At 35.8% G+C, this 25998-nt stretch overlaps 3 protein-coding genes, 1 long non-coding RNA gene and 1 pseudogene across 6 annotated transcripts; 2 read left to right on the top strand and 3 right to left on the bottom strand.

Annotated features, from left to right (window-relative positions):
• The first annotated feature begins 1508 nt into the window (after nt 1–1508).
• On the top strand, nt 1509–2970 carry LOC105158743 (aspartic proteinase CDR1 pseudogene; annotated as a pseudogene).
• A 900-nt stretch (nt 2971–3870) lies between these two features.
• Nucleotides 3871–11476, top strand: LOC110011254 (putrescine-binding periplasmic protein-like protein). Of its 3 annotated transcripts, none has more exons than XR_016065477.1 (9): nt 3871–4207; nt 4902–5056; nt 5980–6228; nt 6878–7012; nt 7187–7369; nt 7871–8032; nt 8259–8940; nt 9476–9719; nt 11177–11476. XR_016065477.1 is itself a non-coding variant. In XM_088880487.1 (7 exons), exons 1-7 carry the CDS (start codon nt 3913–3915, stop codon nt 8682–8684), a joined length of 1605 nt encoding a protein of 534 aa, XP_088736613.1. In that variant the 5' UTR covers nt 3871–3912; the 3' UTR covers nt 8685–9081. The 3 variants fall into 3 exon arrangements, 1 of the variants encoding a protein (XP_088736613.1); XR_016065478.1 differs by having other exon boundaries at nt 9476–9714; XM_088880487.1 differs by lacking the exons at nt 9476–9719; nt 11177–11476 and having other exon boundaries at nt 8259–9081.
• A 579-nt stretch (nt 11477–12055) lies between these two features.
• LOC105158901 (trihelix transcription factor GT-3b) lies at nt 12056–15621 on the bottom strand. The gene is made up of 2 exons (XM_011075847.3): nt 15032–15621; nt 12056–12962 (listed from the first exon to the last, which is right to left on the bottom strand). The coding sequence occupies exons 1-2, from the start codon at nt 15407–15409 to the stop codon at nt 12339–12341; spliced, it is 1002 nt and encodes a 333-aa protein (XP_011074149.1). The 5' UTR covers nt 15410–15621; the 3' UTR covers nt 12056–12338.
• Nucleotides 15622–18627: 3006 nt separating this feature from the next.
• LOC148789301 (uncharacterized) lies at nt 18628–19260 on the bottom strand. The gene is made up of 2 exons (XR_016067479.1): nt 18998–19260; nt 18628–18872 (listed from the first exon to the last, which is right to left on the bottom strand). It is a non-coding gene; the product is annotated as an uncharacterized LOC148789301 (long non-coding RNA).
• Nucleotides 19261–23944: 4684 nt separating this feature from the next.
• Nucleotides 23945–25379, bottom strand: KUF1 (KAR-UP F-box 1). Its single transcript, XM_011075956.3, has one exon. The coding sequence runs from the start codon at nt 25355–25357 to the stop codon at nt 24095–24097; it is 1263 nt and encodes a 420-aa protein (XP_011074258.2). The 5' UTR covers nt 25358–25379; the 3' UTR covers nt 23945–24094.
• Between the last annotated feature and the right edge of the window lie 619 nt (nt 25380–25998).

Genomic DNA, 25998 nt, shown 5'->3' on the forward strand with positions numbered 1-25998 from the left:
AGGTAGTTTGATTATAAAAAGATTTATTGACCTGCAATAAATCAGTAGTAAGTCAATTGGAGGTAAATATAATTATTTTTTCTAATTTTTTTAGCAAATTAATTACATTTGACTGATTTAGGGACTTATTTGTTAAACAGAAGCAAGCTTCAAGGCTTCTAAATATAATTTTTCAACTCACAGGAGGTCTATGTGTAATTACATCAAATTTTAGGGGAGATGAGCATAATTATCCCTTACAATTTTTTTTTTCTCTCAATCTGCTATATATATGTTTCCCTCTTATATTTTCCATATTTTTTTCCTCCCAAACTTTATATTTTAATAGACCCACAATTACAATTTTTTTTTATGTCCCACCTTACCCAACATTTATTTCTTCTCGTCGATTTTTTTCTTTCTCCTCACCTCACACTATATGTATCTTTTCATAATTTTTTTTTCCGTGTATGTTACACTGTGATTCTTTTTTATATGCTCACACGCGACTAGTATATTAAATCGAAAGTAACAGGTTTTGAAAACATCAATTTTAATATTTTTCTTTTATATTATTAAATCCTTAAATTGAAATTACATAATATTGCATGTGCCATTATAATTATGAAAAACATAATATGCTATTTTGAGACTTCTATATATGTTTATCCAACAGTCAACGCTAAATCTAATATGATAAACCTGATTCATTGTTAAAAATAAAAAAATTATGGGTGTAATTAATGTTCAAAATTTACAAAATAAACCTAAAAAAGAAATTACATTTTATTCAAAGTATAGATATTGGTCTTGTTATGATCCACCAAATTCATTTCAAATCACCAAAACCCTAACAATTTTCAATTTTTTTTTTTAAGAAAAACTTGTGATGAAAATACCCCAAAAAATTATGTAGATAATTAACTATTAATTAGAAAGTTCGAAGAATCCAGTAAAGGGATTTGATGCATATCTTTGATTTTACACTATTAACATATTTAAACCAATTATCATAACTATTACAGACCACAACCTTAAAACTTCCAGGTAATTTCCATGGTTTCACTAATATAACTAGATTACCAAATGTAAGAAATACTTACCATAGTCCTATTCACTGAATCAATATCTAATATAGCAATCATTAATTTCGTGTTTGTGTATGTTGTGTCTGTAACGTTTAAGAATTCAGTGCATGTTTCTATATGACAAAGCTGAGGAAATCATTGTCGTAATATGCAATCAAATCATCTTAGATTGCATGAATCAAAGACATATTTTTTCCTATGTCAATGAGATTAACCAATCATCAGTCAACTGTATCCGTATACTATGATTTCTTGCACTAAAAAATTTGAAGGGTTTTATGTAGATTTCCGTTTCTTTTTGCTGTGGAAAATTCAAATGTAATGAACCAATTAATTGAATTCAAACAATGGGAAAAGAAAACATTAATCCCTCCGACTTTCCATATTTTCTCAAACCCTATTCTTGGCCTATAAATCTTGTAAGAATTCTTACAAATTCTTCATCACAAAGTCTCCCCGTCTCTAACACCAGTACACTAGCAAGCATTGAGGACATATATATCGCATCATGGCTTTCTATTACAAACCCTTGTCTCTCTTCTTGTTCCCTCTTCTCCTTTCTTGCTTTGCTAGTGTTTTCTTGATACCCTTGATTCAAGCGACCAAGAACGGTGGCATCACCATCGACCTGATCCATCGGGATTCCCCCCTGTCGCCGGCCTACAACCATTCTCATTCGCATTTTGAGCGTTTGAGAAGCGCGTTCAATCGTTCTTTTTCACGTAAGTCTTCTCTTAGGCTGACTTCAGCCTCAAAGTCTCCAGAATCCTTTCAGGGTACACTCACTCCTATTGGTGGGGAGTACCTGTTGAAAGTTCAAATTGGAACTCCACCGGTGGAACAATTCGGGATTGCTGATACGGGTAGTGATTTGACATGGACGCAATGCCTGCCATGTACTCAGTGCTACAAGCAAAACATCCCGCTCTTTAATCCGAGAAAAACCAAGACTTATAGAAGAGTTTCATGCCAATCCGACCAATGCAGTGCTGTTGGAAGCGCTTCTTGTGATAGTAGGAATGCCTGCCAGTACCAGGTCGCCTATGGGGACAGATCCTACAGCATTGGCGACCTAGCTGTCGAAACCTTCACATTCGGTTCTTCTTCCGGGGAAAACGTCTCATTCCCTAAAGTCGTCTTCGGCTGTGGCCACGAAAACGACGGGACCTTCAGCGCAACAGGTTCGGGAATCATCGGCCTCGGCGGTGGCTCTCTCTCCATAATCAACCAACTCGACACGTCCATCGGCGGCAAATTCTCTTACTGCCTGACGTTTCTCGACTCCAATATTTCCAGCACGATAAGCTTCGGCAGCAACGCCATCGTCGGGGGACGTGGAGTCGTCTCAACACCCCTGGTCAAGAAATCACCCGACACCTTCTACTTCCTGACACTGGAGGGCGTGAGCGTCGGGAGGGAGAGGCTGCGGTACAAAACATCCAACTCCAAGGCAGCAGTGGCGGATGAGGGCAACATCATCATAGACTCAGGCACGACGCTGACGTTCCTCCCATCAGATCTTTACCAAGAACTGGAATCAACCCTGGAGAGAAGCATCGAGGGAAAACGCGCGACGGACCCGCAAGGCGTGTTCAACTTGTGCTATGAACTGCCGAGTGATGGGGAGTTGAAGTCTCCACCCATAGTAGCCCACTTCACGGGTGCGGATTTGGTGTTGACAGAAGGGAGCACATTCGTGGAGGTGGAGAAAGGGGTTGTGTGTTTGACGCTGGTGCCATCACAAGATCTGGCAATCTTTGGGAATTTGCACCAGATGAACTATAAGATAGGGTATGATCTTGTGAAGCAGGAGGTGAATTTCCTGCCTACTGATTGCTCCAAGGCCCACTGATCCCTCCACAGCCTTTCTCATATTAATAAACTTTGAATCTGGGTTCTAATTTTTCTTTGAATTCTCAATGCTCAATTTCTTGTAAATTTCTTAAGAATTTTTTTTATGGTATACAGTGATGGCCTCATTATTTCGTCCAATAATTTAATTTTTATGTTATTTAATCTCTTTATCATATTTTCTTTAAAACAATATTTTAATTATTTAAAGAGTTATACAAAATATCTTATACAAATTATAGGATTAATTAGACCTCTTAAAAAATATAAAATTATATTCTTTTCTAAAAAATTTTATAAATTACACTCTAAAACTCATCTGTTTACCTGATTTTTTTCTTAGTGTTTTGTACGAAAAATATTAATATCTACAAAACGAATTATATAAAATTTTAATCGTGTCCCTTTAATATTTTTATGTGTATTCACGTACTTATATGTTTATAAACATAATATACACACGACCAAAATTTATCTATAATTAATTTAAAATATTAAGATATAATTATTATATATTTTAGTTAAATAAATAAAAATATTGAAAAGGGAGAAGAGTGGAGGAAAAAAAATGGAAGTTGAGAGAAATGAAAAAATAGAGGTTGATAAAAAAGAAAAAAATCTGCTGAAATATTAAAATAACATACCAAAAAAGAGAGAGACATCAAAGAAGTGCTCTCACTTAATAACACAGTATAGATATATAGATTGGTATTATTTTATTTTATTTTTATAAATACAAAATTATTATATGATAATATTAAATTAGGAGTAAAAATGAAATAAAAACTTTAGGTGTGAACGTGCTACCATTATTATTTTTCATCCAAATCCTAATAGGTATAAACGACAAATTTATAAAAATGTTGTAAGTATAATTTAATTTTTGTTAAAAATATAATTTTATATTTAGAGACGAAATTTAAATATAATTAACACAAATTATATATACAAGACACTCACCCGCTTGCCCTTCTCTCTTCCCCCACCCACCAAAATGCCGGTACTATCTCTCCCTTCGCTACCCGGCCCCATATGTTCCGACCTGAACCCGACTCGTACCTGGATCCGGACTCCTCGCTATCCACCGCGACGCCTCTCAATTCAACTCACCGCCACATTCAACAATAACCGATGCTCGTCGGCGGGAGACTTTTTCCGGCAGCTCTCTGTTTCCTCGGTGGTTCTTATAGGTCTCGGCCTGAGCAGCCTTTGGGCCTTTCCTCCCCCAGCTTCGGCCCGCATTCGTCCTGCGTCTCCCTCATCCTTAGCACACGCGCAGGAAACTCTCGGTTTGTTTGCTTCCCCTAACTTGCTTCATAGTATTATGTTGTTCTTGCTTGCTAGTCGCAGCCTGCGTAAGGGTTTGGTTTTGAGTGGAAATTCTGTAGTTAGTTGGATGGTTGTACTTTATGCTGCATTGCTTGTGCCTTAGTTGCTTTGGTGAGTTTAAGCATTTTTGGACATCAATTTCGGCTTACTGTTTGCATAAGGAAGAATCGGAGATTCTATCCAGTGGATTGATTGATACGTGCCTCGTCTGTTGAATTCACATATCATTGTTTCTGCAGTGAATTTTCCTCTTTCACAAATCTTGCAATAGTGCCTACATATATAATTTAGGTATTAGCCTCTTGCTTATGTAAGAGTACTTATATAATTTACTATGTGCATCAGCATAAAGTACTTGAAGTACACTAATTTACACTGTTGTAGCCCGTATGGTTTTTGACATTCTAAACTAATGGAATTGAGGTCATCTATTGAAATGTCATACTAGGTGAAAATTTACTTTCCAAAAAAAAAAAAAGTGAAAATTTACTGCTCACTTCCTCTGAGTGATAAGGTTTTGACCCTTTCGGTCACATGGGAGGATTATGAACGGGGTGTTTGTGACGGTGACTAATTCAAATATGTGATTGAAAAGTTTAAGGAGAGCTTTCTTTTTCTTGTATGTGGTTTTCTGATCCACTTTTCTGTTTACAGATACTGATAATGGGGGGGAATCTGAAAATTTGGAGAATATGGGAGATGAGGATATGAAAGCAGCATTTGAACGCTGGAAATCTAAAACATATGCATTGACAGTTCCCTTAAGAATAGTTGCTCTGGAAGGTTCACTGCCTCCCATATGGGTTCGGGTGCGTTCTACATACTTCCATTTCAGATTTATTGAATTGGCCATGCATTGTCTATTATTCAGTTTCGCCAGGATACTTCACTTTTCTTCTATTTCCTTTGCTTTAACTGGGCCTTTGAATGGCCACATAGGGTAAACATTCTTACTAAAAGAAAAACATCTCAATTGGAAGTATGATTTGTGGCTGTAAAACAAACTTCTCTGAATTGCACAGTTTTATTTATCTTTTGTCAACAATCTGTAGAACTTTCTTACATGATCATGGATTTTTCTGGTTGACATTGGGAATTTTGACAATTATGATGTGACCTGGGCGAATACTTCTTCAATCACTAGTTGGGACTAAACTCCATTTTCGGAGGATGTGTGTGTTGATATTACAGTAAGGCAAAAACAAAACAACATAATTAAATATAACTTCTTACATATGGCTGATAATTTTCGGAGAAGCAAATTTGACAATCTGAATTCCTATATCACTGATCAATTGTGATTAATAAACATGAGAAATCAATGGAATCTGAAAAAATCTTGTATGAAGCGTGCAACATCCAAATATAGCTTGGTGCTTACGCCTGAGCATATGGAGAAAAAGGAGCAAACAAAGCCTAGAGAAAGTACTCAATTGCATGGTGATTTCAAAAGTTTGTTTGCATTATTTAATCTGTTCTGCAGCATCCAACCTTTTTGATTATTTGCTAATATAGATGAATGGATTTTGATAGCTGGCATCTAATGTTGCATAACACAATTTGAACTGAACAGGTGAATAGAAAATGTTGAGATAGCAATATACTCTGCCCTTAGATTATTTGACCACATAAACTTGTTCTGTTTCTTCAGTGTTCTTAATGTGCCTCAAATGATGACTCAGAATTTTACTAATCTCCCTGTACATATATATATTTACTCCTCGATTTGCAGGAGTTCTTGAAATCTCAGGGAAAGAGAGTGAGGTTCCGTCCAGAGTTCCGTCGAAGTCTTAGAGACATATTTCATGAACTTTCTAATCCATTTAACAAAGGGAAAATCAATCGTAAATCTGTTGTGGCAGCTGATCTTGTTACTCTTGGTGATTCCTGGCTTAGTTTTGCCATTGGCAAGGGGTTAATTGAGCCCATGAAAGGAGCAGAAGACCAAGATTGGTTTCAAAATTTAAGTGACAAATGGAAGGTGAGAAGGCAGTCCAGTTATCGTTTTCATTATTTGGCTTTGTGAGTCTATTGTTCAAGATTGAAGAGTTTTCTGGTCACCTTCATATGCTGCATCATAACAATTCTACAGTACCTAGAATGAATAAGAGAGAACTTCCGACTCTCAGGCTAATAATCAACCCTAAAGTCAGACTGCTGTGTTCATTGTTCATGGGAATGTTGTTGCGTACACCGCTTTAGTTAACTGAGACAAAACACTTATAAGCTAATAAGTTTTTTCACGTGATCTTCTTCTCAAAGAAAATAAAGAAGTCGAAGAAATAAAGTAAAAGAAAAAGAGTAGACACAGAAGAAAACGGGGCAGAGTCAATAAAGATGAAAGTCAAAATTATAACTCAAAGGATGAAAGGGAAAATGCAGAACACATCTATAACCATCATTGGTGACTGACAGTAATATATTCAACCATAGGGTAGATCATACATTACTGACTTTGAAGGCATGCTGGTTACTCTAAGCAAATGATCATACTGGCTCTGGTCCATTGGCCTTTAGCCATTGGTTTCATGTTGAATCACTGATTACTGCACCTAAACTTTTTTTATTCTCCTGGTGCCCTTTGACATGTATGGAAGATCAGAATTATTTTACTTTTGTAATAATCTCAGGTATATTTACGCAGGAGCTCTGAGGGGAATTTAGATTCTCAGGGCAGAATATGGGCTGTGCCATACCGTTGGGGCAGCATGGTGATAGCTTATAATAGAAAAGAATTTCAAAAGCATAAATTGGCCCCAGTACAGGTAATTGTAGTGTTAAGCCTGTATCTTTCTGAAGTTTTGACCTTGGTTTGTGCTTACCTGATATGATCTGCTGATCAACATTTCTTTTCAGTAATTTTACTGCAATTTTGTACAAAATCCCCTGCCTCTCACTTGAATCTTGTTTTAGAAGCTAAGGTGGAAATTCTCATACAGGACTGGTCAGATTTATGGCGCCCTGAACTTGCTGGAAAAATTTCAATGGTCAATTCACCGCGGGAGATTGTTGGAGCAGTGTTGAAATGTATGGGAGCATCATATAATAGTACTAATATTGACTCTCAAGTTGTTGGTGGGAAATATGCTGTCCTGCAGCAGCTGGAATTGCTTGTTCAGCAGGTAAGAGATAATAGAGAAAGTTCTTATGGTAAGATATCCGGATGGTTGCAGATGTTTCAAAAATTTTCTTTTATGATAAAAGACAAGCATGATGTGGAATTCGTAGCACTTAATTTTAGACAAATTGATGCAGGCAGTCAGAAGAAAAGCAAAGCAAATGTAAAGGAATAGTTCCTAGAGCAGTGCAATTTACTTCAACTATAATTTGGTATAAATCAGTCTTTAGCTTTTGAGTATTTACTCTTTAGTTTTTTCAGGTTCATTTAATTTAGTCTTTTCCTAATTTTGCATTTAAAGAATACTCTCTGTGATTAGGTTAGAAAGTCCATATAATCTAGTATACAAGCTAAGTCTTGATAGGATTAACTTAGCTATTTCATATAAAATTCCAGTTCCTATTAAAAAAACTATTCTTATGTTGCAGAAAGATATCCAGGTTTCCATTTAAATCCTTTTGGATAATTTTGATTTTCCTGAAGTCACCACATGAACTTTATGCAGGTTCGGCTGTTTGATAGTCAGCACTATCTTAAAGCCTTCAGAGCCGGAGATGTATGGGTGGCTGTTGGATGGAGCAGTGATGTTCTTCCTGTTGCCAAAACAATGTCAAATGTTTCAGTAGTAGTTCCCAAGTCTGGTGCTAGTTTATGGGCAGATTTTTGGGTATGTCTTGGATCATCTGTGTTATCATTTCAAAATTTTACCTTATAATTTGATGCTGAAATGACTTCGGCTTCCAATAATATCAACCTTCTCATGTTATGTCTTGTTAAATGTGACCATCACGTAGACCCAACCCAACCATCTCTGTGCTACATTTTACCTGGATTCTACTTGAAGCAAGCAGTCATTTTATCGGTGAACCTTTTCGCCTCTGTATTTGTTGCAGGCAGTACCAAGTGTCTCAAGACTTGTCACAGACCAAATCGGAGGAAGAGTCAGAGGACCATCACCATTGGTGGAGCAGTGGTTGGAGTTCTGTTTGCAACCAGAAAGAGCTTTGCCTTTCAAGGAAGAGATCATTGCTGGAGCATCACCAATTTCACTCAAATCCATGGTTGAAGGGCCTCAAGAGCGTAGAAATGGTAGACCGAAACTGGACACTAATCTCATTGCTAACATACCACCCGGTGAAATCTTGTCGCGGTGTGAACTTCTAGAGCCGTTATCAGAAGACGCATTATCTGACTACCAATGGTTAATACAAAGTCTGCAGAAACCCAAACCCCACCAGAGTATCATGAACAGATTAACGCGTTCCATCTCTTCCACATTTCCAGCCTTTTGGTCAAAATTGCAGTCTAAAGCAGCATAAAATTCTGGAAATCTTGAAACTCGTTATAGAGAAAATGTCAATACCGAGTTAGTTGAGCCAAAGAGCTTTATCTTCAACTAAAATCGTCCCTTTTTTCTGTTGTCCTTATCTCTTTTTCCTGTTCACCTTTTGCTCGTAATTTTTAATTTCAAGGTTGGATGATCTGAGTGAACTCTTTACAAGGCTCCAATACGAAAATGATGAAAGATGAGAGTAGTTTTCCTTGTTGACTTGCATGACGTTCATCAACCCTCAGGTAGTTTCACTTGGTCCCAACATACAACTAATGTATACATTCTCCTCGAGAATTTCTGCTTTTGATCTGCCTTACAGAATATGAACCTTATGGATTGTGATCCTTATAATTTATTCGGACTCTGCTCGATTTTTTTGGATATAGCTTGCTTCTTGGTATTTTATGGGTACGATAAAAATAGGAACACGACTGCATACCAAATTGAGTTCTCGTGAATAAATTTGAGGTTATATGTTCGAATTTTACTAAATGTGTCTTATTTTATGTGAGTTTAGTATAATTTGTTTTATTTTATTTTTTATATTGATATATTGATTGAACTAATGTAATCATTTAATTATTATTTTGTTTAAAAAAGTATTTATCAGGTATGAGTCTAAATTTTGTTTAATTAATTATATTAATGTAGAATTTCATTTCATTCAATAATTTCTAATATATAAATTAAATTAAACAAATTATAAAATGATACTACTGAAACTAAATTAGAGCCAAAAGAATCACCCTTTTTTTCTTTTTTGGAAAAAACAAAAAGATAGGAAGAACTTTGATCATACATGGGCTCGCAAAGCATCGAAATTTTTAAGGCCCTTGTCACACGCACCACACACGTTAAAGTGTTTGATACAAAAGAGGGAAATTGTGGAGAAAGCGAGATGACGAGGGGAAAGCAGAAGATCGAGGCTCAAAGAAAGAACGCAGAGAAGAATCAGAAGGCCAAAGGGTCGCAGCTCGAAGCCCGTGCCGTTGGCCTCAAAGTCATCTGCCCCATTTGTAAAGTAACTTCGTTTTCACAGACACGCTCTTGTGTGTGTGCGCGTGTATATATATGCCTGACTTGTATATTTTTATGTACCAATCATGTGGAAATTCATTCAGTTGTTGGGGTAGATTTATATTAGTTTCAATGCGGTGTCCCTCTTTGATGGGTTTCTCTTTCAGATAATAGTTTATGTGTATTATCTGAAGATATGAATTATTTGAATTATGCTTTGCATATGTTGGTTAAGTAATTTTTTTCTCTTGTTTTGATGACTTTGTAGATGATTTCAATTTATGGAACTGATGATTACAATAGATAAAGATGTTTCTGATCCAAATAGGCAAAGGGATTTTGCAGAATGGGGTGGGATTTATGGGTTGGTAACTGGTAAAGATATGGGCTTTTAGGCCATTGGTGGTGTCCAACTGTTGTAGCTTTGGATGGGAATTTTTTCTTGTAGTCCAAAGTACCGAAAGTGTGTTGTGAGTATGAACCAGATCCTAGTTTTTTGATACTCCCTTTGTCGGGATTCATATTTGTGATTAAATTGATGAATATTCTTGGATCATACTGAATTGATCTTGCACACCTAAATCGCATCCCATGGAAGGCTTGCAAAGCTAACAAATCATTAGCTTTGTCTTGTCACAGCTGTTTAAAGTACAGGATACAAACTCAGCATCTTTCTTTCTACTTAACTAGCATTTATCCTTGTATCTTGAATATTCACACAGAGATTCTATCACCTCTCAGGACCATACCCCAATTCCATCGGAGGGCATGGTAGTTGTGGTTTGTTGATGATTTCCTGCATCAAAAACCAATTTTCTCTAGTCTCTTGTTCTACTTCTATTGCAGAATGCCATGTGCTTTTTTTTTAGTATATACTACTCTCTAAAGATGTGAACAAAACTAACCCAGTCAAGATGAAGGGAATGAACGCCGTAGGCATCCTTATGTCTTATGATGGTAGGAGTGTCCTTTTCACTTTAAAGACCTGATGCCTATTTTCACTTGCTTTTTTATGTTTCAAAGCATTCTTTTTTAAGTATTCCATCACGCTCTAAAACACATAAGCATGTACCTTATTCCCTCTTTCAGTTCCTTTTGCTTCAAATTATTCACCTAGTGCATTTCATGTAAAAACATGGAGAAACAGTTAAAATGGAACATTGAGCATGTTAAAAGCATTTTGCAATAGTTTTGCTATTGTGTGTGTTTTAAATTTAGTATGGCATGTTTTTGAGAGGCCACCGCTTAATCTTTTTCTCTGTTCTGATATAGATGATATTAGATAGGGAGGCCAATAGAAGTTGGTGTAATCAAGGGAAAAAATTATCAATTATAGAATGGGTGGTGTTAAAGGGCCTAGAAAGAGTTTTTTATGAATATTGCTAACCATGGGCCGGTGCTTGTTTATCTTAGAGATAATGGGCACAGATATCTTTCTCACTTTATGGTTTGAGTTTTCAGGCTCAGCTTGCAAACCAGAACCAGCTTGCTGATCATTATGGCTCAAAGCATCCAAAGGAAAAGCCTCCAAGCAACTCAGGGTAGCAGCTTTGACTCCTGTAGTATCTGCTCTTTCTGTACTAGTGCCTTCAGAAAAATGTAATTTGACTGTCAAACGTATGGATGGACCGAAAGAAAGTCCAATGTTCTGTGTTTATAAGAATGTAACTTTATGTTTTGTCTCCTATATTCTTTGGACCACCCAGAGGAAGCATGTTAGAAACACATCAATAAAATTACTCTTTCCTTGGTTTGTATCAATATTTGGTGGAATGATGCAAGTTGACTTGGCATTATGATTTTAGTATGGATACAGAGTTCCAGAATATTTAGTTTTTCATTAGACATTCTGCAATTTATGCAGAAACCCACCAACATAGTTTCATTGCAACAGCTCTAACGTTACATGGTAACCCGTGCCTTCAAGAACAAAATTGCCCAAGATCAAGTCAGAGCATCTACTTCAGGTGTGCTGCTTGAGGGGGTAAATTCAATTTCTATGTGTATGTTGTCATAGTTGCAGATAGTATTTGAAGTTTGACATCAACCCGAGCTTCAGTAGTGAATTTTGGGTGTTGCTCCATTACAAAGAGTAAAAAGATCTCGTTGATAGAACGGTACCAGCACTGGAAGGAAAGATTCGGCACTTGTGCAAATTTATTCATACTGAATTGCAAAGCGCATGAAAGCATAAATGTCAGAAATCAGATCTCCTGATTTATGGATTCTGACATCAAGTTGAAAGATGAATGCATAAAAGTACAGGAGAACGTTCAGTGAAGGAGCATAATAATGTAAGAAAATATACAGCAAAATGAAATTGGCCCCTCATGGACACAGTAAAAGAAACACTTCCCACCGAAGTGTAAGTAAATGATCTGCAGAAACATTTACAAGAATAAAGATGCAAATGCTGTGAACAAAAACAAATTACCACACGATATTGTCTGCCTCTAACATATAGTTCTGGAAACAGGAATTTCTAGTCTTTCTAAGAGATGTTTTCTGAGAATAGGATGTACTGTTCGATTTTCCTATGCTGAAATCAGGATCCTACCAAAAGATAGTTAGTGCAACAATTTTGGTTGCTGCCAAGGAAATAGTAGGTTACTTCTAGGTCATCTTAAGGACTTTCATTACGTATAAGTTTGTTAAGAAGCATCGTTAACAGGGCATCTCTTTTCTGCGCTCGGCTCTCTTCTCTCAGTCTCCGTTCTTCCTCCCTCTCTCTCCAAGCTTGCTCCATCATCAACCTTTCCCTTTCGAGTTTCTCCATCTTCTGCCGCCATTCCTGTTCAAACAGCTCCCTTTCGACAGCACGTTTCTCCATTGACTCCCTCCATTGCACGTCAATCCTCTGTTGCTGCATGATGAAGTTCCTCATCATCTCCTGTAGACTGTTGAGAATGCTATTGTTTTTGTTTACATTTGGAAGAGGAGGGACCAAATAATTTTCATTTTCTCCTAGTTTTTGGCGCTTCTCTTGACCAGCTTTTCTTTTTTGAATAGCCCTTCCTTTCCCAGCCTGATCAACTCCGATCTCTTCTTCATCCTCCAGTTCTTCTGAGAATTCTTGATGGGATCGATCTTCAGAAACTTTTTCAAGCCTCTTCCTTCCTTTAGCAGTACCAGTCTTGGTATCAAGCTGAGATTGCGGCATTTTGTTGGCCCTTGCAGTGAACACTGCATGCAGCTCATTGAAAAACGGACATTGTCGACTATTATTCACATCAGAGGCTTCTTGCCCCTGTATTGTAAAAGAACATTATAAGTGCCTAACAGATCAGACTCTGTAATCCACTGGAAAAAGCATAGATTATCATTAAACTTTTTGCAGACTAGTATTGAATACGTCATTTTCTTTTCACAAGCATAATGATGAAAAAGGAAAAAGACAAATGCGGTAAAACTATAGAAAAGAGAAAAAGAAAGAAAAACGTAATATTCTTATCAATCGTTGCCATGTAAGGATAGCTTTAGTTTAAATTTACTTGAACACATTCCACATTTATGAATTCGCCACTTCGTTATAGAAATACATTAAAGAGCAAGCTGACAGCATTGTCTGTTCTCATCTTTATGAAGACAATCAACACCACAGACTTAGCAAACAATGTCAGAGAGACACAATGAGGCTTTGCAAGAGAAGTTGATTCCCCCGGCTCTCAGGTTCTTTAATTGGATTATTGCAGGAGTAAATAAATGTATTTCAACACTTTCTACCAATCAATGACGGCATATTCCTTCACCAAGCTACATTTATTTCATCTATCAATATCACTCAATACAACAAATGCTGCTTTTCACAGTAAAGATTAGTATCAAGTTACGAGAAGCTCTGCTCAGCATGGATCGCTAGAACTTCATTTCACCAAATTTTTCTATAATAAGAAACCATGATATGATGTATTTTAGCATTCTCCAAGTTTATAAAGTTCGGCTGGAGCTAAAAAATTTATAAAGGAACTAAACTAGTTTACCTTGAATTATATCCAATTTGATTAAAGCTGGTCCAAGATTTCAAATTCCAGTTTAGGCAACATTTCAGATTGTCTCAACTTGCCGACAATTAAAATGTTACTATAAGGGCATAGAGAACCAGAATAGAGTAACTTTCTTTGAAACCCTTATTGTCATCCACATGCAAGCAACTAGTTATTCTATTCCTCTTCGGCACGGTTTGTTCTCTGTTTACAAGTTTCTATTAAGATGTTAAAGCACCGAGAGAAGACAGAGAGTGAGTAAAATCCACACGTGTTGGAAAACCACTCTCTTTCAGAAAAACGACAACCATGCAAATTCTATATTTTAACACATCTCACATAGTTTGACCGACAAACACAAACTTCTGAATGAATTTGCACGGAAGCACAATATGATCACATGTCAATGACAACATTTAAAGTCACAAAAAGCAACAGAGTATCACTAACTCAGATAGCAAATTTGACAAGCTACCGACAAGTTTGACCATAATCCATATAACACCCCACGACAAAAAGAATTGTGCAAACACAATCAAATTCAGTTACACCGTTCTACAAAGAAGAGAATCTCGAATTAATTCACACTCCATTTATCTCACACACCTCGGACAGCTGTGATTCATTTGAACAAATGTCACAAGAAACAGGAGGTCCGACAATGTGGGACTTCTGAGAATCTATTAGAATACAAAAGGCAGAAAAAAAGTAACTGTTAAAGAAGTCGACAACCAGAAAAATGAGAAGTAGAAGTAGCTTAAATTAATTACAGTATCTGGACTAATCCTCCTCTCCTCTCCACATAAAAGGACCGTGAAAGAACTAATACAAATTTAATTTCCAAAGAATACACGATTTAAATCCGTTTACTGCCATCAAACTAGCTGTAACATGCAAAAGCACAAGTCCACCAGCCATGCATACAGACACCATAAAATACATTCCATCCCGTTGAAAACTGATCAAACTTATTACTTGCAGTCCAGTCCACATTCCATAAATGGAAATCAATCTCTGACAAAGAAGAAAAACCAACCTTGAAGAGACCAAGAAAAAATAACATTACATGCGTATATAAACAGATAAATCTGCAACTCAATCAAGAATTTCCGGTTTCCAATTACAGCACTGGATTCCAATTTATCAAATCAGATAAACGGGAATGCAAAAGGAGGTATACCACTTAATTAAAAGAAGGCAACACATCAACTTTATCATTCAAAAACCGACCTATCAAACGGACCAAAAAGATAAACAGGAATCAAGAATACCACCACAAATCACATTAAAAAGCAGAGTGTATCTTCCATCAAATTTATGCAAAAACATATACCTTATATCTACTAACAAGGTTTTTCCACTTGCATTTGCACTGATCAGAGGTCCTCCTGTACCCCTTCTCCCTCATTCTGCAAGACACCATTTCCCACAGATTCTTGGTCCTCCTGCCCGCTGTAAAGTCCCACTCAAGCTGAGCCCTGATTTCAATCAAGTCCCTTGTTTCTTGGTTGCTCCATTGAGGGAACCTCTCATCTCTCCTCGGAAAATCATCATCATCACCACCGCCGCCACCCACACCGGAAAAAGGCGGAGGAGGAATCGGGATCATGATGGGTTGGTGAACCTGATGGCCGAGAAGGGGGTAAGGAATGGTGGGGTTTCTCGGGGTGGCGGTGCTGCTGCTGACATTTCCAGCATCATTGTACATCATTTTCTTGGGGTGCGATTCTTGAGGTATTCTTTAAGGTTTTAAGGGTCAGTACTGCTCTGGAAATCTAGTAAACTCCATTCTTTTAAGGTGGGGTTGCAGGATTTGGGGTCAATTTCAGGTTGATGATGATGGAAGGCTCTCTGCTTTTCTGATTGTTGGGGAGACGAAAGAATATTTTGTGGGGTTTTGACTGTCTGAAGTCTGAACAGGGCTCTTTTATAGGTCAGCAGTTTTGGGGAAAGTAAATACACTTCTTGTCTTGTTCAAGAAAAAATTAAAAACTCATGATATCACAACAATCTAATTTAGTGAAAAAAAAATCTAATTTAATACTCGCAATAACTTTTACTTTCATAATAAAATAAATTATAAAAAAAAGAATAGTTATATCCTTCTTTCCTAAAATTTGGTGTAATGACACATAAATTTTTTGATTTAAAAAATTATATTTAGTATCCCTGAAATTTGTTTTTGTCTAACAACTAAAAAATCTATCCATTTGTCAAAATTCACTGAATTCGCGGATATTAATAAATAAAAATTGATATTTATCCTAAATTAATTTGTTACTGACTTATAATAGGTAAAAGAAATTTTTTCGAACTAAACTATCTTTATAACAGTGAAAATATACATGTTCATATAGATTAACACGTGAAAACGTATGAGGGTAATTTGATCTTTTCAAAAGATTTATCTGACATGCAAGAAGTCAGTAATAAGTTAATCGGGTGTAAATATAGAATTTTTTTTTTTTGTATTTTTTTGTTAATATCAGCAAATTCGATAAAATTTGATTAACAGATAAATTAGATAAAAGTAAAAAATTGGACCTCTTTGAATATAAAAGTTAAAAGTAAAAATAATTAAATTTTTCAGTGTTTGAAGAAACAATTTAATATTATAATTTTATAAACAAATTGTAGAAGTTGATGGAAAATTACTTGTAATTTTTTTACTTAAATTAATTTAATTTAATCAATTCAATTAAAAAATAATTATTTTTAACTTATTTTCTAAAATAAATTGATAATCATTTATTTCAAGTCTTTGCAACATTCCCAAGTGATGTTGGTCTTTTATAAGAATTTAATGTAAAATATTAATATTATTTGCATGATTGACAATTATTTTTTTATATATATTATTAAATTATATTTAGATTTAAAAATTAGACTGTATATAATACATACGGATGTTGTATGGCACGAAATTATAAAAGAAAATTATTCACCTAATCTAAGGTATAAGGAGGCGAACATAATATAAGGGTAGGTCTAATTTGAATTGACTATCCTCATTCTCAATTAAATAATATATATATATATATATATATGATAATTGACTATATTTGACCTGAATAATAAAACATGTAGTAGGTGTGGTAATCCTGCAGTCAAATATAATTCGGATAATATTTCTTTGAGATAATTATATTTACATCCTCGATATATGTTTTATTTATATAAACTATCCTATTTTTTTGTATAATTACAAAAACTATTCTTGACAGTCAAAACATAGGAGTAGATTGCGTAATAAGGGTGCGGTTTCGATTTTTTCTAAAGTTATTTTAAAATCGAATTGCCATTAGCAGTTTTATAAAATAATTTTTTAAATTGCCACTTTACCAAAATCAAAGGTGCGATTTTGTGCAGTTTCGGACGATTTGGCGGCCTTAATACTTATAATAGAAATAAAATATTAAGACTAACAAAAAAAAAATGAATTCACAAGTGTTTGAATGTAGCAATTAAGAAAAACCAACATTATACACCATAAACCACCAACACTCTTCAAAATTTTAAGTCGATTAAAATATAAGAAAATATATAGTACCTAGCAACCGCCGCATGCGGTCCCTGCACGTATAAATTTTTAAGTGTAAATAAAAAGGACACAATATTTTTTGTAATTGTAAATAAAATAAAAATGTACCATTTAATCAAAATGATATAAAATTACACATTCTTTATTTTATGCCCATAAGTTCTCTAACTTAATGCAACTATTTTTTTTGTACACATGCAACCTGAGTGTGCTTGATTAGCATTTTCATTATGTTCCCGCGAGTATATATATTTTTTAAGTGTAAGCTTAAATAAATACAAAAAAAAATTAATTATAAACTTTAGCAGTCAACGCACACGCGATGCATGAACAAATAAAAATATTAAAATACATTAATCAATTTGCCAAAATTACATACTTTAGGCAATTTTAATATATGACCAAATTTACATTGAAGTTTAGTAAGTCATTGACCAATATATATTAGGGAATGTCTAAAATGAGACTATGGAGAAGAATTAAGTAAATGTATAATAAAATCAATTTAAAAGGTATGCTCTTGAACGAGTGTCAGTGCAATGTATTGAACAAGTGTTTCTATAAAATATTACCATTGAATAGGGTTGTAACTCTAAGGCCAACTACTACCTCAAAGATTATACTTATAATTTCGCAAATAATACCAAGTATTTATGTAATTAAACATAAATTCAGGGAGAATGAACCTATAAATTAATTAGTAGTGTTTTAATTTAGAGTTGGAGTATTAGGGTACTGGGTCTTTGTTCAAGTGGGGTCATTCTCCAAGTACAGCCCAAGCTATTGGGCTACCTTATCTCTCCTCATTCAAAGCCCATATAAGGAAAATGGTATCCACTTCACTTTACCCACAAGTGTGAGTTGGATAATTTTGATCATCTATGATTCAATTTGAACTGTTTTATATCCTTTTCAATGTATTTTTTCTCGTAAAAACATATTGAATTGATGCTATCTCCCCTTCTTGAATGGAAAGAGTAGAAGCTGCTTGATCGAGAGGTTCCAAAGCCAGTAGCATTTTCCTTTCTAATTTATATGTAGTTCTATCGTCCGGGTATAGCCAACCAATGGGTTGAATGATGTTGTCTAAATAAGACTCCATCCATCTCCAAGATACGGATGACATATCATGAGATGTGATAGGGGTGGTAACGGTCATAGCTTGAGACCCATCCCCCGTTGAGTTTTCAAATGTGATGAACATGCCAATGAAGTTGTGCAAACGAGCTGAGTTTGGCGAGCTCAGGAAATAAAGGCTCGAGCTGGAGTTTGATCTCGATTGACACGAGTTGAGGTTGAGCTCAATTAACTGATTTCTTATACCTTTTTTTACATTAGACAGCACACTGCACTGTAGCTGCTTCGGATAGTAAGTTCGCACTACGAAATTCTAAAAGAACAAAAGTAGATATACTGAAGCATAATAAAGATGTACAAGTGTAAAAGTTTTACAGCATATACTTGATACTAAAAAAGAACTGATAGCTGATGAGCTCCTTCAACTATGACATTGAAGCAGTTGCACAGAAAAAAGATGTCGCCAACTATATATCACATATAGCTCTACAGAGAAGCTTATTTGTTGTTAAGCATCATTCCCCAGCAAATCTATCAACTTAATCTCACACAAAGTCTATCAGCGTCGAATAAGTCAACAAAAATTCAATCAGCCATTTCATCAAACAACTTAAAAGCAAAACTTGCTAAGAACTTTTTTTGTACAAACTGTAAAAAGAAATTACAAAGAAGAAAAGTTACCTGTTAATGGTGGAGTCGAAGCGAAGGTATGTCGTGTGCCAATGGATTCGTGGACGTGAAGCCGACGGTCTAGAGTTTTGCAATTTTTTCTTCCACTTCGCGCGCGAGAGAGAGGGTTAGGTAGAGAAAGAGTTCTCAATACATTCTCAAGTAATCCCTGACTCAATCATACTTTTTCTTTTCTATTTTTAATTTTAATTTAAATGAATTACTTGATTGATTGATTTATTTAATAAATATAGAAATAACTAGTATATTTATTTAATGTTGTAGTGGACATTAAACGTATTAAATTATTGGTTAAGCTTGTTTTTAGATAATATAAATCAAAATACCATATTTTAATATTATCTAAAGACTAAGATTAAAATATAATATATTTGATGTAGGTCGCACAATTCGAGTTGGGTCGTCGAACTTTGGTACCCTGAGATCGAGTCACTGAACCTTTTTTCGAACTTCCTACAAGCGGATCCTGAAAACAGAACGCACGTTAGGCTTGTTGGGTGGCCCCCAACTAAGGCCCTCTGATACTTAAGTTAGAAAAAGTGGGGCAAATGCGATCTAAGGAGAGCTGGTGAGATTAAAACCGTGATAAATACACTTGCCATATATGTTCAACGGTACCGCATATGAACGTGCCACGTGACATCATTTGGGCGTCCGGGTGTCAGGTGATCTAACGGCTATCAAAGCGAGCGGGTTCGTCCCGACCCGACCCGCGCTTTCATACGCAGATCTTGTCCTCTGCTGCAAATTTCTTTAAAAAATAAGGTTAATTTGATCTTTTTGACCTTGTTGATGTAATTACACTCATCATTATTCCCCTACTTCTATTAATGTCATTAATGATACTAAGAGAAGTCGATTAGGTGCTTGTCAGATCGCTTCATCCTTGCCGTTGATTTTACTGACGTGTCATCATCTCATGGCTCATGAAAAGACGTGTTGTCTCCTTTCTCACTCTATATATAGTCCAGCATTTGAACTTCTTGACCGCACTTTCTAGTCTAGTCGCTTTCGATCTTCCTCAGCGAGTTTCCTTCTCCTTCGGCTTTTTCTTCCAGGTATTTTTACCTTTATTCCTGCTTTCTTCAATGTCTTCTAGCTTAGGGGCTGGTTCAGAGTTTGATACGGGCTCGAGCTCGGCTTCGGGGTCAACTGCAGCCTCCCTTTGGGAGGTCGTAGGAACATCCCACAACCCCAATTCCCCTATGCATGTTTCCCCATCTTCCCATCCCGGATGCCGTGCAAACGGTAGATTCGACTAGTTTCGATGATATTCCTATCCAACAAAAATATTTGGATATGAAGCGCAAAAAACCCTGGGTCGGGATCGCTAGTACTATTAAAACGCCCATCCAACAGCTAAACTGAAAATATTACATCCCTGATAACTATGAGATTATTATTCCTCGTTCTTCTGATAGGATGCATCAACCTCCTGAGGGTTTCTGCTCCTTCTATGTAGTGCACTTAGAAGCAAGTTTACGTTTTCCTTTAGCTCGCGAAGTAAATAACATTCTCGTTAGGTTAGACCTTTGTCCAATGCAGCTTTCTCCTAATTCTGTCAGCCTTATTCTTCCCTTCTTGATAGTTATGAACCACTTAGATCTTCATCCTTCTTTTGATAATTTCTGGTCTCTCTATTCTTTCACGACCTCCAAGAGGTTGGGGGAGAGTGGTTGGTTCAACCTAACCACTGGCAAGGATTGCCGATATTTAGACGACCTGAAGTCTAATATTGGCCCTTAGCGCGAGAGGTATTTTTTTATTCGATCTCCTCCTAGGCAATCATGGGATTTCTGCCTCAATTGGCGCGAGTCTAAACCTGAACCAAAGACATACGGGGAGGGGTTCGAGAGCGATCTCATTAACTACATAACTTTATTTTGATACCTTCCCAAGCCTCTGTTGAAGGAGAAGGTGCTGAAGCTCGCGGGCCTCTCCCCTGCACCCATTCTTACTAAGGGTTCCTTAGGTGATTATTTTTCTTCCTTCCCTTCGTTATAAGTATTTTATGGGATTCCAACTCTGTTTTTCTATCCTGCAGATTCTAAAATCATGTTTGCTCGTAAGAAAGTGAGGGCTCAGAAGGGTGCCTTTTCCCCTTCTGTGCATCACGAGCTAGCTCGAGCCCAAGCGACCACCCCAGAGAGCTCGCATGACGCCTCTGGATCTGCTACTGCTGCTTCTTCCATTAATCCAGCAGCTCCTGAGTCTCCTACTCATACTACTTCCTCACAAATCCATATCAACGATCAATCTCCGGAAACTCAAGTGGAGATCGTCGAAGCCCCAGTTGAGCCTAGCAACAAAAGAAAAAGGGGCAGGGGCAAAGAAAAAGTTGCCGACCAAGGACAGAGCAAAAGTAAAAGTAAGAGTCGCAACCCCCCTTCCTCAATGTCTTCCTCAATGTCTGATCGCCAAAGAAAGCTGGAGGTCAATACTCGTTGTAGTCAAGGTTAATACTCATTGACCTCAAACAATTTGAATTTTTTTTTTTGGGTACAAAATTTACCATATTTTATTAATTAAACCGAGTCCACATTGATTCCGAGTTTTTTAACGAACGAAAATATGTGATCAACTACAAACATTTGGTTCAACGATTAAGTGACGAGATGTCTAGTGAGCTGAACATACATCATAAGATAAAATTATCTTTCAACAAGCTGAAACCTCAAATCTTGACAGACCCGTATCATAATGCCTCTACGAATCTATTATCTAGAACCAAGAGTGTTGCACAGACTCAACTCTGAAGCACCATCCTTCCGTGCTGGACTACAAGGCGTTACTCCTTTTTTTCGATTTTTTGTAAATTCAAAAAAAAATAAAAATTTATTAAATTTGATGTATTATTTAATAAATCTTTCGAATCTAGTAATTTATGTGTGAATGGAGTATAAGTCAAACACTGAAAAAACTTTGTGTATTCATTAAGGATTGATTGTGAGATTGGACTTCTTTTATCGTACCCCTTAGCAATTAATAAAGTGAATTATGACCAAAATCATTGCGTGTGTTCCCATAGCCAATCATAAACAAATATTTAGGCCGGCAACCATACTGTTAATTTTCATATTATTTACTATTTAAGTACAACAACAACATCATGACTATGTATCATTAGTGAGATAACTTTTGATGATAATGAGAGAAATGTTTAAATTGACTTAGAAAAAGTTTTGTTTTGTCGTTTACCTTAATTTCTCCAACTTCTTTTGTTTTCTTCTTCCATAGAGAGATGACCAATACAGACACCTTCTTCTTTTCATATAATACCCTATTTTTAAATTAATCTTTAATGTATTTCCAGCTTTTTCTTTTAAATTTTTTATTCACCACAAAAAAAAATACGAGATTTTTTCGATAAATAAAGAAAGACCATCCACATATTTTAGAAACTATTATTGATTATTGTATTTAATTATTTTAATTTATATTGTGATTTGGTATTTATCGAATTTTCTCGTAGAATCAGCCAATTGACTTTATAGAGTTTGTTCAAACCATAAATTTTCTGGCTCAAATTGGAGCCCTTTACGACTTTGGATAAGAGTGTTTTTTCATATGCCATGGTTAAATATTTAATTTTTATTACTATTATGATAATTAAAGATAATATTTTTTTATTAACAATAGATTGAAATGGTTAATTTTTTGTTTATTGGTAATTAATTTGCAGATGGTATTATTGAAATAAATTGACGAAATAGTTATTTTAGTAGAAATAATAGTTTTGTACAGTATCTAAATCAAATAAACATAGTTCAGAGTTGCTGCTGTTCAGTTTATTGATATATTGTACAACAAAATAAGTATAATTTATAAAACATAATAATATAATTTTAAATAATAAAATTTAATTCAGAATTATATAAATATAAATTTAAGACAAACACCTACACATTTGATAGGACGCGAACTCATGACCTTGAACTAAATCATGAAACCTCAATATTAATCGAATTATGTTTTCTTTTAAATTGTTGGGTATCATAGCAAAGTAAATTAAAAATACTTTCTTATGTTAAATACGGCAAGAAAATATTAATTGTTATAATTATATCAATTAACTATTTTCGCTTAACTTGTATTAGGAAGTAAATAAGTTAATACCAAAATAATTTTAAATTATTAAATAAATAAAATTAAGCTTGAAAATTTATTAATAAAAATCGAATCAAACAAAAACAAATGTGAGATATTTTTAGACGTCAAAATCCATGGGAAAAAAAAAAAAAAAAAGGTCGCCCTTTTTTATAGGTAAATTACATTTAGAAGTAACATAGTTGCTCCCTAGAATTTGCCTTGAAAATCACTTTAATACATTAAGTTCATCTATTAATGTTAACATCCGTAAACTTTAGTTTCAATCTGAAAAATGAGGCTGAATTTAGATGTATTTTTTTTACTTTATAAGATTAGTCATATTTTTAAAGTGAAAGGGTCCGCAACTTCGTAGGAAGATTGTGATTTTGAGACGAAAACACAACCAGAACGTGTTCCTGGCTTCCTGTCTATTTGCGCATTGAAAAATACAGTTGTGTTTTGTAACACAATCTAAGCATGTAACTCTCATTTTGGATGTTGAACATACTTGTCTGAAAAAATACACACGTTTGTGTTTCACAACAGTCGTGCTTAAAGATTGAACCATGTGTATAACCAAGTCTCCACCATATTTTCATTGAGAAATTGACTGAGCGACAAAATAGAGATAAAAATAAATAAATTTTAAAAATACAAAAATAACAAATTAAATTAAAAAAATGATTGTAAATACAAATACACTATTTATCATTAATTCTTTTAATTGGATTGAAACAAGCTCTAACATCAGAATTTCTTCACCTTACATACGTCCCACTTTCTAAATATATCGATTTATTTATTTAATTGAATAAATGAACCAAAACAAAATTAAAAATTCATTCCGCGTACACAATTTTCAGATGAGCATTCATTATTTATGTATTTCAACATCAAATAAAAAAGCAAAAAGAAAAAAATCAAAATGTGGATTTTATCCAAATTAATGGAATAATAATATATTTGTGTTTATAGTAAAAAAATGGATGAAAAATCTGTTTACTTGGACCGAAAATCGGAGTGGCTTAATCTAGGCAAGATGTGAACCGCCACAACTTGGAACCCGGACGGAACATGCACCACCCACTGTCTCGCCGGCGGCGGCGACGCCACATCCACCACCGTGATTCTCGCACCATCTGCACACAAAACACACACCCTCCCACCGGCCGCCACCACCTGCTGCGCCCCTTTCAGCATCTCATTCTCCACCATCTCCACCCACGCGTCCTTCACGTGATCATACTTTTTCAACGAGCCTTTCGACTCATCCACCACGTAGATAGTCTCCTCCTCCATCGCCGCCGCCGGACCCCTCCACCCCGCCAGCATCCCCTCCGGCATCTCCTCCCACGAATCCTTTTCCACGTGGTAGATTATCCCTTCCTTCGCCGCGTCTCCTTTCACGTTCACCATGCATAATTTCCCTCTCCAACCAACGGCCTCGATCGCATCACGGCTGAACTTCCCGTCCTTAAGCTTTCCCATCTTCTCCCAAATCCAGCCGCGTTGCCACTGATTGGTTAAGTCCCACTTCTCGACCGACCGTGCGACGTCGGTGTTGTAGTGGGACCCAATCCCGCTCGCGACATAGACAGCTCCCCTTGTCGTGCCGGCGGCGCACCACCGGCGCGGCGCGGGGAGTGGGGGACCGCGCGCCCATTTTTTAGACAACGAGTTGAAAACGAGGGGTTGGGATAGGGCAGGCAGGAAGTTATCGTCGGTGGCTGCGAGCACGACGAGGTTGCCGGAAGCGGCGACGGATTGGATAGGTAGCTTCCGGGATATGAAGGAAGGGTGCCGGAAGAGGAACCGAAGCGGCGGGTCAGCCGGCGGAGCAGGGAGAAGCTGCCATTTACACGAGATCGGATCAAAAGAGCAGAATTCAACCGAGTTTGAGAGATGGGGTTGAGATTCAGTATCAGTAGGTGAGAAGAGAGCGTAGAGAGAGAGAAAAGGAGGGAAAGAAGGAGAATAAATGAGGCGGCGCCAAGAATGGCAAACGGAGTAGAGAAGGGAAGGGGGGACGAGAGAAAGGCAGAGTTGGGCTATATGGTCAGGAATTCCGGGAAGTAAAGACTGATGGCGGTCGTCCTCCGTCGTGAGGTGGTGGCGCTTCAGCCTTTTGGAGGTGGTGGTGGTGGTTGCAAGTTGAAGAATTGTGGTGGGATTGGTCATTTGATGGGAAAAGGAAAGGAGGATTTTGGAGTTTAGGGAGTGGAGTTCTTTAAAGAGGAGAAGGGCTTTGGGCCCACTTATCATTTTTGTATTTATTATGTGAATTGATTATTGGTTGGGGCTGTCAAGGAGTGGAGAATGAAGGTTTGAGATCAAGAGTAAAAGGCAAAAGTTGGCTCTACCCTATACATTAACCCTTTTTCCTTGCACATTTACACTCTTGCCATTCCCTTTTGACTTTTTTTTTAGATACTTGTCTATCCTTTTTACGAGGTTGCTGTAATTATACGCAAACTCTTATTATATTTATTACCCTTATTTATTTCTGTCTAATAAAAATATTCATTCAATATCAACTGAATTTATTGATAATGACAAAAAAATTGAACGTGAAATCTATATTTACCTCCAATTAACTTATTACTCGTTTATTGCATATTAAATAAATATTTTTTTGATCAAATTATCTTTATATATTTTCACACGATAATGTATGTAAAAGAGATATATCTTCATTCTTATAAGATTATTTTGGGTCAAAAAATATTTATTTAACTTAAGTAATAAGCAAATTTGATGGTAAATATGAATTTTCATTCAATTTTTTTTATTACTACTAGTATTTGTGGCACATACATTGTATGTTCAAATTTTACAATATTATATAAAATAAAATATTTTTAAAATGTTTATGTTTAATAAAGTATATGAAAATAATAAATTAA

Source organism: Sesamum indicum, linkage group LG1 (assembly GCF_026168435.1).
Source record: "Sesamum indicum cultivar Baizhima isolate 11 linkage group LG1, ASM2616843v1, whole genome shotgun sequence".
In the NCBI taxonomy this organism is placed as follows: domain Eukaryota; kingdom Viridiplantae; phylum Streptophyta; class Magnoliopsida; order Lamiales; family Pedaliaceae; genus Sesamum; species Sesamum indicum.

What these genes read in the sequence shown, in the direction of transcription:
- LOC105158901 (XM_011075847.3), bottom strand. Translation starts at nt 15,409, where the DNA reads ATGATGTACAATGATGCTGGAAATGTCAGCAGCAGCACCGCCACCCCG. An exon ending in ACCTTGTTAGTAGATATAAG is followed by an intron (nt 12,963 to 15,031) that starts GTATATGTTTTT and finishes TTTACAATACAG; the next exon opens with GGGCAAGAAGCCTCTGATGT.
- KUF1 (XM_011075956.3), bottom strand. Translation starts at nt 25,357, where the DNA reads ATGATAAGTGGGCCCAAAGCCCTTCTCCTCTTTAAAGAACTCCACTCC.
- LOC110011254 (XM_088880487.1), top strand. Translation starts at nt 3,913, where the DNA reads ATGCCGGTACTATCTCTCCCTTCGCTACCCGGCCCCATATGTTCCGAC. An exon ending in TGGAATTGCTTGTTCAGCAG is followed by an intron (nt 7,370 to 7,870) that starts GTAAGAGATAAT and finishes AACTTTATGCAG; the next exon opens with GTTCGGCTGTTTGATAGTCA. An exon ending in GTTTATGGGCAGATTTTTGG is followed by an intron (nt 8,033 to 8,258) that starts GTATGTCTTGGA and finishes TATTTGTTGCAG; the next exon opens with GCAGTACCAAGTGTCTCAAG.